General features: G+C 44.7%; 1 protein-coding gene across 2 annotated transcripts in view; it reads left to right on the top strand.

The window, feature by feature from the left end:
• The window catches only part of klhl2 (kelch like family member 2), a 134,649-nt gene that overhangs the window by 58,246 nt on the left and 59,682 nt on the right, over positions 1-16,721 (top strand). For both annotated transcript variants that reach the window (XM_033019091.1, XM_033019100.1), the window contains exons 5-6: positions 1,230-1,392; positions 14,461-14,570. In XM_033019091.1, coding sequence (XP_032874982.1) covers positions 1,230-1,392; positions 14,461-14,570 — 273 coding nt within the window. The remainder of the gene's footprint in view (positions 1-1,229; positions 1,393-14,460; positions 14,571-16,721) is intronic.

Genomic DNA, 16,721 nt, shown 5'->3' with positions numbered 1-16,721 from the left:
ATGCAATTGACTGAATGTAATTTGGGCCTTGGTAGTGGGTATATTGTCCTGGGAGAGGACATTTCTATTAGCTTGCTTATCGCCTTTGCTAAATTTGATGATTTTTGCAGTATCATTCAAGTGCCTTGCAGTGCCTATTGTAGGTAATCCTGATCTCAGAAGCATGCGTTCTGTTCAACATCTTCATCCTTGAAGTCTGAAGAAGGGTCTCGACCCGAAACATCACCCATTGCTTCTCCCCAGAGATGCTGCCTGTTCCACTGAGTTACTCCAGCATTTTGTGTCTATCTTTGACCTTTGAACACTTCTTCAACCGAGAGCAAAGACGGCACTCGGTGTATTAATGTTTCCTTTAGCTGAGCGGCTGAGATATGAGGTAGTCTTTCTTTCTGGAAATTGTCAGGAATGTTCATTGCCAGAAATCAGATCTAGGCCACGAGGGCAAATTGCTGGAAGAGCTTTTTGCCTTGCAGATGTTAAGTGCAAGGTCTGTGGTCATAAATATTTGGGTGGATGACTCACCAATGACTTGGAGAATGTTGTGCAACACCAAAGAGGTGGATGAATTTGGTTAGGACTAGGTCAAATTCTGTAATGCCACTAACCCATGTGTATTAAAACTCTTCAAGCTCATCAATTGTCACACATTTGCTGGACATGGCAGGTTGAATATCATTTATTATTCACTCCATGTTAATAATGCCAATTTCTAGTGAGACTTTCAAAAACAGTTCGCTAATTTCAAGAGAACCTCTCCAATTTCCCCCTAATATATAAAGCCGTAAAAGAAGCTTGTTACAGTATTGGTCTTAACTGTGCTTTTCATGTTTTAACAATCTTACGATATGATATTTCCCTGTCAAAATCTATGGTTATTTAAAATGCACACAACATTTCAGTATTTTAATTTATTGTCACGTGTACTGAGGTACGGTGAAAAGCTTTTGTTGCGCGCTAACCAGTCAGCAGAAAGACAATATATGATTACAATCGATCCATTTACAGCGTATAGATACATGATAAGTGAATAACGTTTAGTGCAAGGTAAAGCCAGCAAAGTCTGGTCAAGGATAGTCCGAAGGTCACCAAAGAGGTAGATACAGTAGAAGTTTAGCACTGCTTTCTGGTTATGGTTGGATGATTCAGTTGCCTGATAATAGCTGGGACGAAACTGTCCCGGAACCCGAATGCCTAATAACAGATGTCAATGTGCTTCTATTCTTCAACAGGTGTTGCTTCCAGCAGCAGGGCTCCTGCAGCTACAGGACGTTAGAAAGAGCTGTTGTGATTTCCTGGAGTCTCAGCTTCATCCAACCAATTGTTTAGGAATTCGAGCTTTTGCTGATATGCATGCCTGCACTGAACTCTTGAATCAAGCCAACACGTATGCAGGCAAGTGCTGACCTAAAGAGTTTGACTTCTTTTAGCCCCAATAATTGACAAGTAATTTAACTTGTAACAGGTACCTTTTAGGGAGTTTATATAATAATATTACATAATAGATTTTAAAGCTCGTAATGCCACGTACATGCAGGCAGGTACATGCAGGCAGGCCAGGTACATGCAGGCAGACCAGGTACATACATGCAGGTACAACAGGCAGTGAAGAAAGCGAATGGCATGTTGGCCTTTATAACAAAAGAAATCGAATATAGGAGCAAAGAGGTCCTTCTGCAGTTGTACAGAGCCCTAGTGAGACCACACCTGGAGTATTGTGTGCAGTTTTGGTCCCCTAATTTGAGGAAGGACATTCTTGCTATTGAGGGAGTGCAGCGTAGGTTTACAAGATTAATTCCCGGGATGGCAGAACTGTCATATGCTGAGAGAATGGAGCAGCTGGGCTTGTACACTCTGGAGTTTAGAAGGATGAGAGGGCATCTCATTGAAAAATATAAGATTGTTAAGGGCTTAGACACACTAGAGGCAGGAAACATGTTCCCGATGTTGGGGGAGTCCCGAACCAGAAGCCACAGTTTAAGAATAAGGAGTAAGCCATTTAGAATGGAGACGAGGAAACACTTTTCCCCCACAGAGAGTGGTGAGTCTGTGGAATTCTCTGCCTCAGAGGGTGGTGGAGGCAGGTTCTCTGGATGCTTTAAAGAGAGAGCTAGATAGGGCTCTTAAAAATAGAGTCAGGCGATATGGGGAGGAGGCAGGAACGGGGTACTGATTGGGGATGATCAGCCATGATCACATTGAATGGCGGCGCTGGCTCGAAGGGCCAAATGGCCTGCTCCTGCACCTATTGTCTATTGCCAGATCTATATTAATATGAAGGAGAGCAAAATGTAGTTGTCAACTGAATAAATCGAAAGTAGAAACCGAAAATCCCAGTCCATAGAATGGGAATTTATTTTGGTTTTAAAGGTGTAATTTCTGCCTGACAGATATTTACTAACCAAAGTACTTGCTTTAATACAAGTCACTGTGTCCTAAACTGGTGGCTGGGAAGAGAGATTTCAATGGGTAATATGTCAAAGGAAATTGCCTAGCAACTGAATGATCATATCTTTCAGAGATGTGAGTACAGTTATGAGTGTGCGGTGAATGGAAAGCTACAATTGTGTTGTTATGAGTGTTTCAAGATTACAGTTGAAGGCGAGTTATTTTTGTGGAATGTCTGTTTTAAGACCTTATTTAGTTTGGTTTAGAGATACAGCACAGAAACAGGCCCTTCGGCCCACGTAGTCCGCACCAGCCAGCGATCCCCGCACGTGAACACTATCCTACACACACTAGGGACAATTTACATTTATACCACGTCAATTAACCTACAAGCCAGTAGTACGTCTTTGGAGAGTGGGAGGAAACCGAAGATCTCAGAGAAAACCCACGCGGTCACGGGGAGAACGTACAAACTCCATACCGACTCCATACAAACTCCTTACAGCGCCCATGGTCGGGATCGATCCCGGGTCTCTGGCGCTGCAAGCGCTGTAAGGCAGCAACTCTACCACTGCACCACCGTGCCGCACATAGCTTATAGTTTAAGAAATGTAGGTAGCAAACAAATTTTTAAAAATTGCGGTGCTGCAGTATTTTGTTCATAAATATTACAAAATTATATTGAAAATGTATCTTTTTAAGCAGGATATTGATGTAATTCCTCTTCTTTCTCCCCTCCCCTTTCCTGCACTCTCTATCACCTTGGAAACCAGCAGATATTGTAGGAAAAGCATTTCTAAGGCTGTATTGTGTGGTTTTCCATTTGTCAGCTCGGTGCAAATTAGTTCATAATAAATTAATGACACTCAGTTTTTTTTGAGTCAGTCGGTTTATTTACTGAGCTACCACCCCCCACACACCACAACTCCATTGGTCTTGGTATGGCTGGTTGCCTTGTCATTCAGTGGTGTTTATAGATTCATGTTATTGTCTGGCTAATCTTAGTGATGCACATCTTTGGCTTCTTATATAGTCTTCCCATTTCGACCAATTCAATTTATTCATGTGGAAAGTAATAAAAATAATCTAAGTATATACAGATGGAAAGGGAATTAATGAGGCAAGCATTTCTCTGTCCGAATTGATACTGATTCATGATGTTTCTTTTTTAATAAAACAATGCTTCATTAAAATAATTTTTTGGCTGCAGAACCAATATTAAGACGAAATGAGTGCATACAAATAACTTTTGTGCTGCTTTACATTGTATCTGTTTTTGTGCTAATAAGCTTTGATGAAATGCTTTAACCTTTTTATTGTGAAATGGTAATGTCATGCCATAATTATTTATTGGCCTTCCCTAGTTAGGAAAAGTTATTATATTGAGTATGCCACTGCAGAAAACACTTCTAGGTTTAGAACATTGGTTTATAGGGGACTAAATGAAGTTTTTGAAATTGATCTGATATGATCGCAATATTTTTGTACTCTGAACATTGAACTATTCAGTAAATGTAAATAGAAACATAGAAACATAGAAATTAGGTGCAGGAGTAGGCCATTCGGCCCTTCGAGCCTGCACCGCCATTCAATATGATCATGGCTGATCATCCAACTCAGTATCCCGTACCTGCCTTCTCTCCATACCCTCTGATCCCCTTAGCCACAAGGGCCACATCTAACTCCCTCTTAAATATAGCCAATGAACTGGCCTCGACTACCCTCTGTGGCAGGGAGTTCCAGAGATTCACCACTCTCTGTGTGAAAAAAGTTCTTCTCATCTCGGTTTTAAAGGATTTCCCCCTTATCCTTAAGCTGTGACCCCTTGTCCTGGACTTCCCCAACATCGGGAGCAATTACCTACCATTTGCTGTTATAAGGGAATTGGTGATCCAAATATTAATTTGTCTGTGAAGGAACTAAAGGTGGCAGTTTGAGAATTTCTCCAAGCAGCTGATGTGACTGTTGGCAAAAAAAAAGGATCACACTGATGTATTGCAGACTTTGTTTGGCTGGAAGAGCTTTTATACCTTGATATCGACCGAGCTTTGCTCTGCATGTAATCATTCTGAAGAAGACCAGGAGATGTCAAAATTCAGATGTGCATCTGACACCTTTCTTCTGAAGCATCAAAATCGTCCCTTTGAGAAGAAGTGGTAGAGGAATTAGTTTGTGCTCTATATAGTTAAGTAAAATATTCTTCCTACCCATTCATAAGATCATTGAATGACGACAGATGGCACAATGGGCTAAGTGTTCGGCTGGCAACCGGAAGGTAGCTGGTTCGAATCCCGCTTGGAGTGCATACTGTCGTTGTGTCCTTGGGCAAGACACTTCACCCACCTTTGCCTGTGTGTGTCCTTGGGCAAGACACTTCACCCACCTTTGCCTGTCTGTGTGGATGTAATTATGTGAAGCACTTTGGGGTCAATGCAAGTTGACTAAAAATGTGCTATATAAATAAAGAAATTTAATTTAATTTTAATTGATATTTTAGCGTCTATCTAAGGTTTGATGCAATTGGATGAAGTTAATTTTCAATGAATTTTTAAACGTATTTGGCCAGAAATGTCAGTGTACTGATTAGGCCTTTGCTCCAGATGAGGAAGGGGAGAAATAGACTGGCTTAGTTTGATGGGAGTGGGGAATAATCTACCATTGTCTATGAAGGAAGGGGGAGAATTAAAAGTTGAGACCATTATGAAGACTAAAGAGACATCAGGTGCAGGAATATGGAACGAAGAACAGAATGTGAGAAGGTCATAAGTGATAGGAGAATTAGGCCATTCGGCCAATCAAGTCTACTTCACCATTCAATCATGGCTGATCTATCTCTCCCTCCGAACCCCATTCTCCTGCCTTCTCCCCATATCCCCTGACACCCGTACCAAACAAGAATCTATCTATCTCTGCCTTAAAAATATTCCCTGACTTGGCCTCCGCAGCCTTCTGTGGCAAAGATTTCCACAGATTCACCACCATCAGAAGAACAGAATCTTGGGATCAAACAGCATTGGTGGAGGACATGGATATGTGCCAATGTTGATACTCTGCCTCATGATTGAGAGGGAAGAAGAGAAGTTGTCGGTAGATAGTAGTATGAAGTATATGGGGAAGGGAAAGCAGGGAGGTGGGTGGGCTGGAGGATTTTAGGCGGAACCTGATGGGTTGGGGATTCTGGCAGATGGAACCAGGTGGGGCGGGGGGAGAACAGGGGAATAGGAGAGGTGAGCAAAAGGAGACGAAAACTAGGTGGAGACATGGGATGGAGAAGTCACTGCAGAGATGGAGAAGGTACCAAGGAGAAGGTACTTGGGAAGCTGAAAGTCACTGCAGAGATGGAGCAAGATGCAAACAGCTGGCGGAACTCCACAAGCCAGGCAGCATCTATGGAAGGAAACGGGCAGACACTTCCGGTCAGGAGCTCGACTTCAGATTGAGTTGGATGGGTGACCAAACCGCTTCCGGTTTGGCCGCGCTTGCCGCTGCAGTCGCATGCTCGTGGGACAGGCCCTTTAGGCCGCGAGAGGGGAGGCAGAGAAGCGACATAGAAAAAGGTCGCCTCCATCGAGGAAATGACTGAAAAAACAGTTTTCCCCTTTCCCCTGCCACCACCCCCCACATAAGACATACTGAGAGACACTAAAAACAAAAATTTGGACATACTCAAAAAAAGAAAAAGAAGTCGAAATAACGAACATGCTGCTGGCAGGGCAGCCGACTTGCAGTGCCCCCCAACTGACCTCTTTATGGTCGTGCACATTGGTGCAAGGAATAAATGTGTAAACTATTTTCTAACTGGGGATAAGATCCAGAAATCGGAGGTGCGAATGGACTTAGGAGGATTCTCAAAAGCTTAATTTACAGATGGAGTCAGTCGTGTGGAAGGCAAATGCAATGTCAGCATTTATTTTGTGAGAACTAGAATATAAAAAGCAAGGATGTACTGCTGAGGCTTTATCAGATGCTGGTCAGGCCACATTTGGGTTATTGCGAGCAGTTTGGGGCCTCTTATCTGAGGAAGGATGTGCTGGCTTTGGAGAGGGTCCAGAGGAGGTTTACGAAAATGATCCTGGGAATGATTGGGTTAACGTATTAGTGCGCATTTCATGTACTTGCTGGAGTTTAGATGAGAGGGGATGTCATTGAAACCTACCGAATAATGAAAGGCTTGGATCGAGTGGATGTGGAGAGGATGTTTCCAGTAATGGGAGAGTCCAGAACCAGGTGACAGAATAATAGGACATACCATTGGAATGGAGAAGAGGAGGAATTTCTTTAGTCCGAGGTTGGTGAATCTGTGGAATTCATTGCCACAGATGGCTTTTGAGAGCTAGTAATTGGGGAATTTTAAAGTGGAGATTGACAGGTTTGTTCAATTGACTTTGTTTGTTCAATTGCTTGTTCAGTTGTGATCTTGAACCATTACCCTGCCACTGGATCAGTCCTTGTGGGTATATGATCCCATGGGTGTAGATTAATGCTATTTGTATTATGGAATAATGTTTCACTGAGCTTCAAGTGTTACTTAATGGAATGAACAAGAACAGGCCTCCAGCCCCAACCTGCTCATCACAGCACTACAGCGGAAATTATGAGCCTGAATTTTGTAACTGATGCTGGTTTTCTAGCATTTTGATTATTCGGACGTAAACATTTGCCAAATGCTGGTTGCAGATGGTTGTAGATACAGCACAGGAAAGGGGCCTTTGTCCTGAAGAGCCCATACCAAGCAATCACTAATCACTGGTGGACAAAAGTGCTGGAGAAACTCAGCGGGTGCAGCAGCATCTATGGAGCGAAGGAAATGGGCAACGTTTCGGCCCGAAACGTTGCCCATTTCCTTCGCTCCATAGATGCTGCTGCACCCGCTGAGTTTCTCCAGCACTTTTGTCTACCTTCGATTTTCCAGCATCTGCAGTTCCTTCTTAATCACGAATCACTAATCGTTAATACCATTTTTTTTAATTCTCCCCACGTTCTCATCAACGACCTCCAATTCTATCACTCACTTACACACTCAGGGCAATTTATGGTGGCCAGTTAATCTGTCAGCCCACACACCTGTGGGATGTGGGAGGAAACTGGAGCGTTTGCGGAGGAGACCCCTGTGGTTACTTAGACTTAGATCCATTATTTGTCATTCAGACCTTTCGGTCTGAACGAAATGTCGTTGCCTGCAGCCATACATGTAATAACAAACAACAATACACACAATAAACACAAATTAACATCCACCACAGTGAGTTCACCAGGCACCTCCTCACTGTGATGGAGGCAAAAATCTTAGGGTTACTGTCTCTTCCCTCCTCTTCTCCCTCTGCGCTGAGGTGATACCCCACCGGGCGATGGTATGTCAGTCCCGCGGCTCACCGATCTCCGTGAACGGGCCGGTTCAAGCTCCGCGGTTGGGGTGGTCGAAGCTGCCGCCCTCCAGTCCAGCGGACGCAGCTGTTGCCGCGGGAGCTCCGGAAAACAGGCACCAGCCTGTGACCTGCGAGCTCCCGACGATGTTGTCTACTGACCCGCCGGATTCAGGTTGCCGACGCCGGAACGCCCCTCAGCCACCGGAGCACCGTCTCAGCCCCGCGCCGGGCCACCACAGCCACCGGAGCACCGTCTCAGCCCCGCGCCGGGCCACCACAGCCACCGGAGCATCGCCTCAGCCCCGCGCCGGGCAGCCCTCACAGGAGCACCGCCTCAGCCCCGCGCCGGGCAGCCCTCAGCCACCGGAGCACCGCCTCAGCCCCGCGCCGGGCCGCCCTCACGGGAGCGCCGTCCCAGCCTCGAGTCGTGCCGCTGCCAACGGAGCGTCTCAGCCCCGTGCCAGGCCACCCTCACGGGAGCGCCGTCCCAGCCTCGAGTCGTGCCGCTGCCACCGGAGCGTCTCAGCCCTGCGCCGGGCCGCCCTCACCGGAGCGCCGAGTCGTGCCGCTGCCACTGGAGCGCCCGAACGCCGCCACAACTCGAAGACGGCCAGCCTCACGTTGTAAGTCCTGGCTGCCTCTGCCTCCGGAGCCTCGAGGTCGGTCGCAGGTTGGAGGCCGCCAGCTCCGCATTTAGGCCTCAGTGCAGACGGAGGCAGAGAAGGGGGGATACGACAAGAAAAAGTCGCATTCCCCCGAAGGGAGAGACAGAAAGCCCTGTTTCAGCCCCTCCCCACACATAACACAACCTAATAACCAAAAATTTAACTAAACAAGACAAAAAAAACAATACAAGGAGCATATACAACTTCTACTGAGACAGCACCAGAGGTAAGAATTGAACATGGGCCTCTGGTGCTGTGTGGCAGTGGTTGTACCAACTGTGTCGTTATATGGCCCAAAATATTTTATTTTCTCTCGCAGGAAGCAAATTTGATAGTCTGGTAGCAAGATCAATATGCTGGAGAAATCTGTGGAGGACTTTATTGATGAGTCTCCTAGTTGCAGTGTTATTTAATTGTGTTAGAGTAAGGCAATAAGCACCAATCCTACAGTGCATAATAACACAAATCAGATCCATCAAGAAAAATATCAAATGTCATAGTAAAAGATCAGTGCAAAGGTTATTCATCATATGCGCTGGTTTAAGAGTAACACAGGTGGTTTGTAAACCTGTTGTCATATGTGACCTCTTGGTTAGCTTTGGACCTTGTATTGTGTTGAGATTATCCGTAACCTCTCCTGATGTTGCCCTGCTTCAGCCCATCTGCTCACGATGCCCTCCTGTCTGTGTGTGCTTCCTGCAAGCTTCAATATTCCAACACACTCCTATCCAGCCACTCTCAGTCTGAAGAAGGGTCTCGACCCAAAACGTCACCCATTCAAGATACTTCAGCATTTTGTGTCTATCTTCGGTTAAAACCAACATCTGCAGTTCCTTCCTACACATCTCATTCTACGTTCCATGATATTAAAAGTCGCGCAGTCCTCTGCCGCCTTTGTTTAAAACGTGCCAAGTTCCCTTGACTGTCATCTCGTGCTACTAACCTACATTGGATCCTGATTAACAGCACCATTTTTAAAAATTCTCCTCTATTTGTTTTGCGACCTCTTTTACTCGTGGACATTTTTCATCATGCTGGAAATAACGCCCCGACCTACTTGATGCCACGAGTACCTACGTCTAGCATCACGGCCCCCTACGACCTCATGACGACCATGCTGCGAGTATGAGTCGAGGGCAAACTCGGCAGAGGTCGTGAATTAGGTCGTGAAAGTGGGACAGGCCCTTTAGTCCATTGTTCTGGCCTTGTGCACCCCTGGTATATCTTCCAGAAGCATAATCTTTAGAGCTACCTGTACTTTAAGTTGGAACTTGTTCATTCCCAAATTTAATTCCTCTGGTGGCAGAGTTTAGTTTAGTCTCTAAACACAACTCAACTCAACTCAACTCAACTCTGCCATCGGGGTTGTTTATAATCATCACAGAACAAAGATCTGCAATTTGGAACACATGAGACTGTGGACTTTGGAATCTGGAGCAGTAAACAATTTGCTGAGGAACTCTTGTGTATAAAGCAGCATCTATGGGTGATAGAAACAGGCAGCATATCCATTCAAAACCTCGCAATGAAAATTAGACGGCCAGTATGGAAAGCAGAGGGAAAATGGTGAGATAGAAGCAAAAGATGGTTGATTTAGTTTAAACCAAAGATAGACACAAAATGCTGGAGTAATTCAGCGGGACGGGCAGCATCTCTGGAGAGAAGGAATGGATAACGTTTCGAGTCGAGACCCTTCTTCAGACGGGTTAGGGATAAGGGAAACCAGAGATATAGGTGACTGGTTTCGGGATAGTTTAATTTAGAGGTACAGTGCTGAAAATGGCCCTTCAGCCCACCGAGTTCCCACCGACCAGTGATCCCCGCACACTAACACTGTCCTACACACAGTAGGGACAATTTACAATTTTACCAAGCCAATTAGCCTACAAACCTGTATGTCTTTGGAGTGTGGGAGGAAGCCGGAGCTACCGGAGGAATCCCACGCAGTCATGAGGTGAACGTACAAACTCTCCGTACAGGCAGCACCCGCAGTTGTGATCTAACCCGGGACTCTGGCGCTGTAAACAGCAACTCTCCCGCTGCGCCACTGTGCTGCAGCGGTTACAGTGCATTCAGAAAGTATTCAGACCCCTTCACTTTTTCCACATTTTGTTACGTTACAGCCTTATTCTAAAATGGATTAAATTCATTGTTTTTATCAGCAATCTACACACAATAGCCCACAATAAAATAAGTGAAAACAGGTGTTTAGAAATTTTTGCAAAATAATTAAAAATAAATAACTGAAATATCACATTTACATAAGTATTCAGACCCTTCACTCAGTACTTTATTGAGGCACCTTTGGCAGTGATTATAACCTCAAGTCTTCTTGGGTATCACGCTACAAGCTTGGCACACCTGTATTTGGGTAATTTATCCCATTCTTCTCTGCAGATCTTCTCAAGCTCTGTCAGGTTGGATGGGGAGCGTCGATGTCCAGCTATTTTCAGGTCCCTCCAGAGATGTTCGATCGGGTTCAAGTCCGGGCTCTGGCCAGGCCACTTACGGACATTCACAGACTTGTCACAAAGCCACTCCTGCGTTGTCTTGGACGTGAGCTTTAGGTCATTGTCCTGTTGGAAGGTAAACGTCTGCCCCAGTCCGAGGTCCTGAACGCTCTGGAGCAGGTTTTCATCAAGGATCTCTCTATACTTTGCTCCGTTCATCTTTACCTCGATCCTGACTGGTCTCCCAGTTCCTACCGCTGAAAAACATCCCCACAGCATGATGCTGCCACCACCATGCTTCACCGTAGATATGGTATTGGCCAGGTGATGAGCGGTGCCTGTTTTCCTCCAGACGTGACACTTGGCATTCAGGCTAAAGAGTTCAGTCTTGGTTTCATCACGCCAGGGAATTTTGTTTAGGTGCCTTTTGGCAAACTCCAAGCGGGCTGTCATGTGCCTTTAACTGAGGAGTGGCTGCTGTCTGGCCACTCTACAATAAAGGCCTGATTGGTGGAGTGCTGCAGATATAGTTGTCCTTCTGGAAGTTTCTCCCATCTCCACAGAGGAACTCTGGAGCTCTGTCAGAGTGACCATCGGGCTTGGTCACCTCCCTGAATATGTTAGTAAGTCTCTATCCTAAGGCCCGTCTCCCCCGATTGCTCAGTTTGGCCAGGCTCTATGAAGAGTCCTGGTGGTTTCAAAGTTTTATTTAAGAATGACGGAGGCCACTGTGCTCTTCAGGACCTGCAATGCTCCAAAAAATGTTTTATACCCTACCCCAGATCTGTGTCTCAACACAATCCTGTCTCGGAGGTCTACAGACAATTCCTTCATCTTCATGGCTTGTTTTTTGCTCTGACATGCACTGTCAACGGTGGGACTTTATATAGACAGGTATGTTCCTTTCCAAATCATGTACAATCAATTTAATTTACCGCTTGTAGACTCCTATCAAGTTGTAGAAACATCTCAAGGATAATCAATGGAAACACGATGCACCGAAGCTCAATTTTGAGAGTCACAGCAAAGGGTCTGAATACTTACGTAAATGTGATATTTCAGTTATTTATTTTTAATTATTTTGCAATAATTACTAAACACCTGTTTTCGCTTTTATATTATGAGGTATTGTGCGTAGATTGATGATAAAACTGTAACCAATTTTAGAATAAGACTGTAATGTAACAAAATGTGGAAAAAGTGAAGGGGTCAGAATACTTTCTCAATGCACTGTATGTCCAAGGAAGGGTGTAGGATGGTGGGCATATTGAGCCAGGTAGGACAAGGGGATAGGTGGAGTTGGGCAGCAGAGGCAGGACTGCGATGGATGGAGACAAGTTGAAGGGTAAAAGGAGGCAGTACAAGGTGATGATAAACCTAGAATCATACAGTCACGGCAGCGTGGTGGTGCAGCGGTAGAGTTGCTGCCTTACAGCGAATGCAGCGCCGGAGACCCGGGTTCAATCCTGACTATGGGTGGTTTCGAGTTTGTACGTTATCCCCATGACCTGTGTGGGTTTTCTCCAAGATCTTTGGTTTTCTCCCACAATCCAAAGACGTACAGGTTTGTAGGTTAATTGGCTTGGTAAATGTAAAAATTGTCCCTACTGGATGTAGGATAGTGTTAATGTGCGGGGATCGCTGGTCAGTGCAGACCCTGTGGGCCGAAGGGCCAGTTTCTCTGCTGTATCTCTAAACTAAACTAAAAATGTTTAAGAAGGAACTGCAGGTGCTGCAAAATTGAAGGTAGACAAAAAAGCTGGAGAAACCCAGCGGGTGGGGCAGCATCTATGGAGCGAAGGAAATAGGCGGCGTTTCGGGTCGAGACCCTTCTTCAGACTGATGTGGGGGGGAAGAAGAAAGGAAGTGGCGGAGACAGTGGGCTGTGGGAGAGCTTTGAAGGGGAGGGGAAAGATGGAGAAAGCAGGGACTACCTGAAATTGGAGGATAATGTTCAATTTTCAATGTTCAAAGTCAATTTTCGCTTGGGTAGTTTACACTCCAGCGGTATGAACATTGGCCAGGGTGTGGAGGGAGTTAAAATGCGTGGTGGGCAGGAGGTAAAAGGGGGAAAGGTGGCAAAAATAGGTCGGACAGGGAAGGATTGAGAGGTGGGGGTGGGGGAAGGGGACCCACTGGAAAGTGGGGGGTCATAAGGTCATCAGCGATAGGAATAGAATTAGGCTGTTCGGCCCTTCAAGTCTAGTTCGCCATTGAATCTTGGCTGATGTATCTCTTCATCCTAACCCCATTCTCCTGCCTTCTAACCATAAGCTCTGACACCTGTACTAATCAAGAATCCTGTGGATTTTGTGAATCAAGAAGGGTCCGAACATTGGAGAAGGCAGGAACGGGGTACTGATTGGGGATGATCAGCCATGATCACATTGAATGGCGGTGCTGGCTCGAAGGGCCGAATGGCCTACTCCTGCACCTATTGTCTATTGGAAAGTTCATTATTTGTACCATTGTGTTGTCGACTATACAGGCAGAATATAAGGTCTGCTTCTTCTTGTTTGCAATATAAATCTGTTTTTTATCCTTTTTAATTTGCCTTCGACTAAGTGTTTTGTCTTCATCAATCCCAATATCAATTGCAGCAAAAATCTTTTTTTTTTTTGTTGTCTTTGCTTCTCTGAAGTATTTTTGCGATATATCGATTTGTAAATGGTAATTGTTGCTGTTGATTTGGCTTCTCTTTCCATTGTTCTTCTTGAATTAATATTTTTTCCAAGTAATTGAGATAAATAGAATTTGTCAAGAAGCTGTTTTGACCAAAATGCTTCATAGTGCATCCCTGAGGTTTTAGCATATTTGAATTGGTTGGAGGAAGGAAATGCTACGTCAAGTAGACCCGTCTTGTTTCGTGAAAGTCGAAGTTCAAAGCTGTGTGCAGTTAGAAATCTTGTGCAAATAAGATCTAATGCTTTGTTTTTTGTTTTGTGGAATAAACAGTATAGGCCCCCGCTTCATTTGTATAAACCAAATTGTAAAACATTTTTATGCAGGCATTCTTTGAAGTAACGTCAAGATGCTGCAGATGTTTTACCAATCGGTGGTAGCCAGTGCCATCGTCTTCGCTGCTGTGTGCTGGGGCAGCAGGGCGTAGGCCGCGGACACCAATAAGATCGACAAACTCATCAGGAAGGCTGTCTCCGTCCTGGGGGCGGAGTTGGATTCATGGGAGGTGGTCTAGGAGGGGAGGATGCTCCTCAAACTGGGGAGTATCCTGGACAATACAGCTCACCCCCTCCATGACACACTGGTCAACCTGAGGAACACCTTCACCAACAGACTGGTTCCACCAAGATGCAGGACAGAACACCACAGGAGATCCTTCTTCCCTGTGGCTATCAAACTGTACAACTCCTCCTCCTTCTGTCATGAGGGAGACTGAGGCTGAGACGGACTACCCTCCTCCCCCCCCCCCCCCCACCCCACCCCCCTGTTTTTTTGTTGCCCCTTCTTAGGAGTCCTAAGAAGAATTTGGTTCTGTTGAGATAATCTGAGTTTGCATACCACCTGATTGTTTTAAAACTAAAATAACATGAACAGTGACATTTTTTTTCCTTTTGGCATTGTTTTTTTGAACAGAGCAGCACTTCTCGGAGGTCGTGTCGGGAGAGGAATTTCTCAACCTTGGTATAGATCAAGTATGCGGCCTGATCGCCAGCGATATGCTCACCATCTCTTCCGAAGAAAAGGTAAAACGACAAGAAATTATATTAGAATGAGAATTCAATGTTGAAAGCCATGTCCGTGTTTGCAAGGAGGGTTGAGTCATAGGAATTTATTCTTATTGTGGCGTATGTTCCAGAACTATGAACTATAACAACCTATTGCACTTTATCTGTTTACTGATGTGTGTGTGTGTATATATATATTCTATGGTATATGGACACACTGATCTGATCTGTATTTATGGCTACAATATTCTGTTGTGCTGCAGCAAGCAAGAATTTCATTGTCCTATCTGGGACACATGACAATAAACTCTCTTGACTCTTGGTATATGGAGAATGGCAGAAACTTTGGCTAGTTATTTGTCATATTGCTTGTTTGCAACAAAATATGGCGCAGATCCCATATTGAAGAAAAACACAGTTTCTCTTCTATTATTTTGTGAAGGTTTTCAGGTTATTTACTGAATAGGATTGAAATGTTTTGTTTGGCTGTTTCCTGGTCATTTTATATGAAACCCCAAGAAGTCAAGACCGGCAGAATTTGTCATGCAAACAAACATATGATTGATCAGCTAGCATCACTGTACCTCAATGATCTACATCTGCCCACTCTGCTGGGTTGTCACCTTGGGTAACAGGCAGCCAGTCAATGTATTCGGATTATATTTAAACCAAAGAGTGAAGACAAACCTTCTATCCTCTGAACCATTTAAATCACCTATCTATCTGTAACTCTCTGGAGAAATACACAAAACTCTGGAGTAACTCAGTGGATCAGGCAGCATCTCTGCAGAACATGGATAGGTGATGCTTCAAATCGGGACCCATCTTCGGACTGAAGAACGGTCCTGACCCGAAATATCGCCCATCCATGTCCTTCAGAGATGCTGCCTGACCCGCAGAATTTCCTCAGCATTTTGTGTCTCTCTTTGGTAAAGCAGCAGCTGCAGTTCCTTGTTAGTACATACTGTAATTACTCTACGGTTTGTTATAGAATTCCCTTCTTGGAATCTGTGTTGTCTTCCCACTTTTCCTTCCATATGATCCAAGAAAACCAGTGCACATCACATCAATGGCATCCATAAAGATGTTGAATTCTTCTTCATTTAACTCGTACGTTGAATCTCCATCTAGAAGGGAATGAAGGTTGAATAAAAAAACAGTGGCAATAATAATGAAAGTGAAGGATTTAGGGCTAATTTGAGAGAGCCGATAACCTCTATTGCAGAGGCAATGAGTGAAGGAGAACAACCAAGGCTGTCATAAGTTTAACTGCAAAGTAGAAAGTATGTGGCAGAGAAGAACACAGATTTAGGTTAGCGATGTGAATTGTGAGCACCTGGATAACCAGCAGTCATTTACAAAATGACAAAGTTCTTGATGAGTAAGACCATCGGGGGTTCTAGGGAGAAGGCAGAGTCTAGTTTCACATTCTTCTCCTTCCACCGTCACAACAGCATAATTGTTGCCTCCCAGAATATTTGATGCGATATGTTCAGGGCTCTGTTGTGAATACAACTCTCACCAACTTCTACAGATGCGCCATACAAAGCATTTTATCAGGATGCATCACAGCTTGGTTTGGGAACAGCTCCATCCAAGACCGCGAGAAATTGCAACTAATTGTGGACGCAGCCCAGACCATCACGCAAACCAACCTCCCTTCCATTGACTCCATTTATACCTCACGCTGCCTCGGCAAGGCCAGCAGCATAATCAAGGACGAGTTGCACACTGGCCACTCCCTCTTCTCCCCTCTCCCGTCGGGCAAAATGTATAGAAGTGTGAAAAAGCACACCTCCAGATTCTGGAACAGTTTCTTCCCAGCTGTTATCAGGCAACTGAATCATCCTACCATGATCAGAGAGCAATGCTGAACTACTATCTACCTCTTTGATGACCCTCGGACTATCCTTGCTGGCTTTACCTTACACTAAAAGTTTTCCCTTATAACATCTGTGAATGGCTTGCTTGTAATCATGTATTGTTTTTCTGCTGGTTAGCACGCAACAAAAGCTTTTCACTGTATCTCGATACATGTGACAATAAACTAAACTGAAACTCATGATTTCAAAATTACAATTTAATAATGATACAATATTTATGCATTGAAAGTATTATTTTGATATCCATTACAAACTGATGTTCCTTGGATACGTTCCTTTACTTTTT

This window comes from Amblyraja radiata, chromosome 1 (assembly GCF_010909765.2).
Source record: "Amblyraja radiata isolate CabotCenter1 chromosome 1, sAmbRad1.1.pri, whole genome shotgun sequence".
Lineage (NCBI taxonomy): Eukaryota > Metazoa > Chordata > Chondrichthyes > Rajiformes > Rajidae > Amblyraja > Amblyraja radiata.
The sequence above is the reverse complement of the archived record's forward strand: the minus strand, read 5'-3'. Positions and strand labels throughout refer to the sequence as shown.